The 7,652-nt window shown below is 38.6% G+C and overlaps 1 protein-coding gene across 1 annotated transcript in view; it reads left to right on the top strand.

Annotated features, from left to right (window-relative positions):
- The window catches only part of OTOP2 (otopetrin 2), a 56,435-nt gene that overhangs the window by 46,443 nt on the left and 2,340 nt on the right, over nt 1-7,652 (top strand). The window contains exons 2-6 of the mRNA XM_026667228.2: nt 956-1,394; nt 2,198-2,331; nt 3,041-3,099; nt 4,371-4,489; nt 5,367-6,253. Coding sequence (XP_026523013.2) covers nt 980-1,394; nt 2,198-2,331; nt 3,041-3,099; nt 4,371-4,489; nt 5,367-6,253 — 1,614 coding nt within the window. The 5' untranslated portion in view covers nt 956-979. The remainder of the gene's footprint in view (nt 1-955; nt 1,395-2,197; nt 2,332-3,040; nt 3,100-4,370; nt 4,490-5,366; nt 6,254-7,652) is intronic.

Genomic DNA, 7,652 nt, shown 5'->3' with positions numbered 1-7,652 from the left:
TTACCCTAACTAGGTAACATAATCAGTGCTAGTACAGATGATGTTACCTAGTTAGGATAATGAAATGTCTTCAAGCAAACAAGCTCAGAGAGCACCAAGGACCTCTTATTATCTAGCTTATTGGCTTGAACTGGAATTCATGTTTCCTCGATGCAAGGATGAGAAGTTTTGCTTTTGATTCAGAGTAAAGAAGTGTTTGCAATATGGCATTTTGTCTGTGGTGATTTCTGTTCTTCTGGGAGCCATAGTGTCCAGTACAAAACATCTTGCCCCAATTCTTGCAGACCAGAATTAAGGGAGTTTGCTGCCTAAGCACTTGGTGGATTTGTTCTGTGTTAATAATGAGCCCAACTGAACAGCTGAGAAATAATCCAGGCTTGGTCTACAAGCTCCGGAAGAGATTGTGGAAGCTCAGAGTTTGTTCCATCTTCTCACTGATGGATCATGATATGGTTTGAATCGGGTTCAAAAACTGGAGACCTCAATTTCAAAAATTAATCTAAATTGTTGATCAACAAATAGGGTATCAAAAGGGAAATTGATTTGTAAAATATATTTAAAGAGAGAATGTTCACTCAGCAGGTAAGAACACATATATGTTTGCAGGGTTTTTAAATGTATATATATTTAAAAGAAACCTCACCAAAATACTGTAAGTCATTACATCTATTATTATAACCAGATATGATTAACAAAATGGGCTTTCATTCAAATTGAAAGGGTTATATAAGAAATTCTATCCAAATGTTATTGAGAAATCCTGGCTCAAGTCATATTTAAAATACTGTAGACTTACATTTTGAAATTCAGCTTTTTATTCCATCTACCCAATATCTAACCATTTTTATCACCATTAGCCTAAAGTTGAAGGAACTGGACTCTGGTATAAAAGAATATATTTTGTCATGAAGTGTTCTCACATTCTCTCTTTCTCTGTTTTCCTTTATGCTGGCAGCTCTATATTAGTGTCGGTTAAACCATGACCAACGTGTCTGTGAGGAAAGACGGTGGTATCAAACGTGAAGATTCCATCATGGGCTCCGGCCAGAAAGATGACAAAAGCAGCTTTAGTTCTGATCATTTACCACCTGTTGGCCAACATATACATAGGTTCTCCTCTATCTCTTTGCCGCACAGCCCCAAAGAAGTTTGGAAAAAAGGCGGGCGTGTTTTCTCTGTCCTGCTAGCCATCAACCTGATGCTACTAGCATGCACTCTTGTCAGTGGTGGGGCATTCAAAAACGTCAAACTGCATGATTATGATGCCTTTTTCATGCTCACCATTGTGATGTTGATTGCCATCATTTGGATGTTGTTCTATATCTTCAGTACCTCCAAGCGCCAGGCTGCCATCCCTTACAAAGACAATCACGCAGGACCTATCTGGCTAAGAGGTAAAGAGATGCTGATAAAAGCATATAGTTGATTTGATAAGAGAAGAGGTAAAGCAAAGCACAGCCAATATTTCATTGTTGGAGGAGTGCTGGGTTCATCAGGGCATCAGTCCTATCTGTGTTTAAAAAAAAAACATCTCAGTGCCCATCACATTTATAACATTCAAAATGAGTAAATGAGTAAATGAGTACTGGGAGGGAAGCTGTGAATTGAATTGATCACAGCTCTGCAGAGTTAGGCCCTAATTGGAGCTTACTAATGTTCAGGCAGCTCCTAAGCCAAGTCTTGGATCTAGTTCAAGCTTGATTGTGTGTATCTAAGTTATGATTAAGTATGGTATTCTGGACAAGCATATGAAGAGTGTGGATTGAAAATTATAAAAGTGAGTGGGCAGCTCAGATATCCTGTCCAAGCAAAATGATAAAAAGTGTACCATAAGTCTCTCGGGGCTCAGTGAAAACTTGGAAATGGTGCCACTACTACTTCTGGAATAAATTAGTCCTAAGGATTTGATAGACTTCTGCTGCTCCTAAACATTATTTGTAGAAAAGAAGGTTTAACTCTAGCATTGAAGTTGGACACTACACTTGCTCAAGGCAAGGTTTATAGTTTAATCAATCGGCTTTACAAGTTTGATAGTGCAATAAAATAGGGCTCTGGTTTTGACAGAATTGGGACATCCCTTGTCTTCTTTCCTGGGCTGAGGAAGATTTGTCACGGCTGTGAGGTCATAGAACTAAATTAAAGAGTTTGTTGTGTGTATTTGTTATGGGAAGATAATGACATTTGTTTTCCAAAACAGGTGGCTTGGTCTTATTTGGAATCCTTACACTGGTCATGGATATATTCAAGACAGGCTACTTCAGTTACTACGAGTGCTTATCAGTCATCAAAATCATGTATCCAATTGTGCAGGCTGTGTTTGTAATTGTCCAAGTGAGTTTATGTATTTAAACATATTTATATGCAACCAAATGCCAACTGGTTTGGGAGGGGGCATATAAAAGGGAAAAAATAAAAGCTAGATAAAGCTCTAATCATCTAAATGACAGGAAGCTGCTGTTCAGTTTAAGAGGGTAGCTTGAATTGCAGTAATATTTTGTTCCTTAGAAGAAGCATAGCAAAACAGTTGGTTTGTGTGCACCAGTATTTCAAATATAATTAAATGTCAGGCACAAATAACTAGACCCATATGTGCAGGATTTAAGCTAGCTACTTTATTAGATTCGGTATATAATAGAAATCTACCCAGTCTGGCAGCCTACTCCTGGGAACAATTAGATAAGGCTTCAAGGAACTCGGAGGGTAGGAGGGCTTCAGTCACAACCCTTTTGCAGTTGCACAGTGACTTCAGGCTAGCTCCATGCTTAATCCTTCTTCCCTGCCAAGCTGGGTGCTTCCCAACATTAAATTATCTATAATCTGTTTGTGCATTGTGGGAGCTAACTAAAATGTAACAGATCTTGAAATATATCAAAACGGCTGTAATGCATGTTGTAATTAGTAGCAATAAGTGTTTTAGAACTTGAATAGCAAAATCTTGCAAAATGTGTACCAATAAGTCTAGGAAACTCTATCCTCCTCATACCCAGGATAACAAGATGCTATAGAAAGCAAATTTACAGTTGCATTTTTTTCTTTCTAGACTTATTTTCTGTGGGTCTCTGCCAAAGACTGTGTTCATGTACATTTGGATCTTACCAGGTGAGTATCAAGATCATTCCACAAAATGTCTTTCAGTCAGGTGTCACTGACTGAATGAAAAATAGGATGGGTTTGGGCAGACAGAATCCCAGTGCATTATTTGTAATAATATTAGCAATAATATCCAACAATGAAAGTCAAAGACCTTTTCCAAGGGTCATGTTGGATCTGGAAATGATTTCTGGAGGACTTGTCTTTATTCACTTTTCTGAAATTTTTTACATTGGGTAGTATGATGTAAAAAGATTAAATATCAAAGCAGGTGATAATTCTGAATAGAGTATTTTTGTCAGGGTTCCAGCAAACACTCCTAATGGAATCAAAACTCCAAGGCAGGCATATTCCTAAAAGTATAGATTTATTAGGCATATGTCATATTGGCACACCTGTGGAAAACCCAACTCTGAAGGACCTGAGGTTTTCCCCACCCAAATCAAACTCCAAAGTTCTTTCCCCCTCCCAAAGTCACACGTCTGTCACATGGTCCAACCAGGTCACATTCTCCATCCTGTCTTGCATTGGTCCATGCCTCTCCCAACACCTGGCAGAATATCCTTGGCTCCCACTGGAAAGAATGTTGCTTTGGCTACACATCCCCAGCTATCTCTACCTCCTCCCTTATGTTCCCACAGCTCCAACGAATCTTGCTGTGGCAGCCCTGAAGATGCTTCCAAAATGGCTTCTGCCCAAAATGGCTTCAGAGCTGACATTTTCTTGTTTTAGAGTAAAAGTGGACGAACTTGGAGAGCCAAGTTTACTAAATTTGAGAGCCCCCAAATTGTTAATCCATGGAATTGTCATTTCAAAACAGGATGGGCAGCAAATAATTTTAATAAATAAATAAAAATAAATAATAACACAGCCAGGATTTTCCTTTTCATTTCTGGTGGTGAAAGTTTTAAGATGGGTTTTTAAAATTATATCAAACCTACTTTATAGTTTAGTCTACTACGTTCATTTACAACAATGAACAATCACTTGGCAATTGCTACTTTGTAATCTGTCATGGTGCACAGAGGCCCTAAGGATGCTATATTAGCCAACTGAAAAGAATTTCTATCAAAAGGAAAAAGCTGTATGAGAAATATCTGCAAGCAGAAGAGTTAGACTCATTTTGGAATGTACCATAATTAAATTACTCTTATCCTTAAAGTATTTCAGTTAAAGTTGATCTCTACTGTTTATTTGCTCTGTCTCTGGAGGTGAGTTTGGGTGTTTGGAATGAACAGAGCTTATTCATTAAACCAAAATTCTCTATTCTTCTATGATAGATGTGGACTGATGCTCATCTTAACCACCAATCTAGCAGTGTGGATGTCAGCTGTAACAGATGAATCAGTGCATAAGGCTGAATCAAAAAAACCAGATGTAAATATGTCACACAGGATGGGTAAGTTGACTGGGAAACATAAGAAATATGATCAAATGAACCTAGAGGGCATTACTTTAAGGCAGAGCTCCACAACATTTTCCACCTTGTCAACCAGGCCCGGCATGTGAGTGGCAGGAGCACATGTGTACAACTCCATCCACAGCTCCATCCACACAGCATGTGAGCACAATGGAATTTCGCACGCAGCTCACCACTCACCCACCACTTATGCAAGTGGAGCCTTGCTTGCACATGCACATTCTCACTTGCCTATCACTCGTGCAGCCATTTGGCTCCAGAGTGGATGGCTAACATGTCAATAAATTCGTAAAAGAATAAGATAAATATTATAAACTAATAAAATATAATCAGCTGGCCCAAATACACTTGAAGTCTCCAGACAATCTATATTACTGTACTAAAACTGTAAATCCACTTTCTTAAAAAAAATGTTGTTCTGAAGAGAGGTGGGGGAATGTGTGGATCATACAGATTATTGATGGGGTAGAAAAGATCTATTTCCAGGTCCATTCCTCCTTGATCTATTAAAGAAAAAGAATGCAGGATATCTCTTTATGACTGAATTGAATCAGGCAGATAGATAACCTCTGTTTTGGTAAAAGATATAGTTTGAACATAATGCCTATCACAAGAATAATATGGGAAGAAACATAGGTCAGATTAATCCTCCTTGAAGGATAGGAGGTATTAAAAGGTAATTTAAAAATCTCCTTCCATTGAGTTTTGAAAGATCATAGAGTTGGCTCTGAGAGTAAACCTCTTATTTCAGTACCATTCAAACTTTTTGATCAATGTCATTTTCAATCAAAAGTAAAAAAAGAAAAGAAAAAATTCCTGAGATAGTCTTGACGAGCTTTTCCTTCTCTCTCTGCAGCTGAACTAAAAGAAGGCACCTCTGACAACTGTGGCTGCAAAAGTAATGTTTGCCAAATCTTCAAAAATGGTTATTTTTGGCTGTATCCTTTCAATATTGAGTACAGCCTTTTTGCTTCTGCCATGATCTATGTAATGTGGAAGAACGTTGGCCGCATCATGGACCACCATTCCCACCATATCCATCACCTCAAGTTTAAGCTTTTCAAGAGGACTTACTTTTTAGGTTTCATAATGGGACTCTTGATCATGGCGTCTGGCATAGCAATCCTGATCGTGTATGAAATCCAGATCAATTCAAAAAACAAGGCTAAAGTGAAGAATCAGGTGCTCACCATGTACTACACTTTCAATATTGTCTGCCTGAGCCTGATGTCCCTCGTCTCTGTGGGTGGCTCCATTGTTTACAGATTTGACAAGAGAGACATGGACCGTGAGAAGAATCCAACTAGAACGCTTGACGTGGCCTTATTAATGGGTGCAGCCTTAGGGCAATATGCCATTTCCTATTATTCTATTGTGGCCACTGTGGCCAGTTCACCAAGGGATACTATCAATGCCCTCAACTTGACCTATTCCTTGCTGATGATTGCCCAACACACTTTCCAGAACATTTTCATAATTGAAGGCCTCCATCGACAGCCCTTAAAAAGGGAAAGCAAAGTGGACCATCAGGAGAAGGACATTTATGGCCTCACTTTTGTCAACTTGAATGCTGTATCGCTTCGCGTCCCTGAAAATGGAAACGCTTTATCACCAGTATCTCCAGGACTAGCTATCCAGGCTCCTCATGAAGTAACACGGTCCATCAGTGTCTCCAAGAAAGTGAGCTGGCGGAGGAGATTCTTAAAAGAAAGCTCATTATTCCTGCTCCTGTGTAATGTAATTGTAAGTAGGACGGTTTTATTTGAGCCAAAATTGGATTAGTCATCAGTAGTTAAGTATGTAAATAAGTAGGATTCCTTTGTTCTTATCAAATAGTGAAAGCTAGAGCTAGCTTCTGTTATTTAACCAAAATATCTTTACATCAAAATATGAAGTTTTGCTGATCTTGTTGAATTGTCTCAACTATAACTTCATCAAACATACACACTTCCAATTCCTAGCAAGAGTTGCAGCCAAGCTATGCCCAAGAGTTGCAGCCAAGCTAGTTAGGGATGTTGGGGGTAGTAGTGTAAAAAAGCAAAAGGAGGACTAGACTGAAGAAAAACAAATTAGAAAATACAAAAGACATGGAGCTGCTATTACTACTTGAGCTCTCTTTTTTTTCTTCTTGGAATCCAAACGTGATATTGTATTGGGTTGTTTTTTTTTACTATGCTTCACATCACTGGCAGATAACAAAGAGGAAGAGAAGTATGAAACATAACATGTGTTAGGTGATGCCAATGTCCAAAAAAAGGCCAAGGATCAACTGAGCCATCCATTTCTTCCTGGACTTCTTAAAATTTTAAAGAGCGTAGCAGTTGTGAATAACTTGACCGATATGTTATAGTAAAGTGATATTCTTTAGATTCTGTTTGATGGTGTTCAGTTTCCCAGATTTTATTTTAAGAGAAACTTGTTCTCTGAGTGTTGGTGGAAAGCAGAGTAAGTGCAAAGCCATCTCCCTCTCCTTCTCAAGCTGTTTTTCAACCATTTCAAAGCTGTACAAATAAATATAAATGCGGCACCTTTTTAAAATAAAAAGAGCCACAGAAGCAGCAAGAGGAAAGGCAGGACTGAGTAATAAACAACAATTAGGTGTGTTATTCGGCACACATTGCAAAGGAAGGGGAAAGGTGAATTTGTCTTGTGGAAAATTGCCTTGCAATTCTTGCTGCTTTTCATACATATTTGACTGCACCAAAGTAGTTTGAATAAATTAATGATTTTTACATTTTGTGCGGTAGTATTCCACCTTTTCTCTAGAGAGCTCAAGACATGTTATAATGGATCACCCCTCATTTTTATCCTGACAGGATTGTAACACCTTTTCTGGTGATGGGAAAGGAAATGGAAATATGCACCTAACACACATGAAAAATACTGGGAAACTGGCATGAAGGAGGGAGAATAGATTGTGGCAGTGCACAAGAAGATTTATGGCTCTTGTCTGTTAGGCATAGATACTTGGGGTAAATCAAAATTAACAAAATTCTAGGGCAGTGCTTCTCAATCTTGCTGTTATTCTGAGCCACCCAAGGTTGCTCAAGAATTCAGTTCCCAGAATTCAGTTCCCAGCAGTCCATACATCTGAAAGCTGCCAAGGTTGAGAAACCCTGTTCTAGGGTACTCCATGTTTCTT

The sequence above is a fragment of the Notechis scutatus genome, chromosome 2 (assembly GCF_049901735.1).
Source record: "Notechis scutatus isolate UNSWTSFEM ecotype Mainland chromosome 2, rNotScu1.2, whole genome shotgun sequence".
NCBI lineage: Eukaryota > Metazoa > Chordata > Lepidosauria > Squamata > Elapidae > Notechis > Notechis scutatus.
This window is presented reverse-complemented; position numbering and strand designations above follow the sequence as displayed.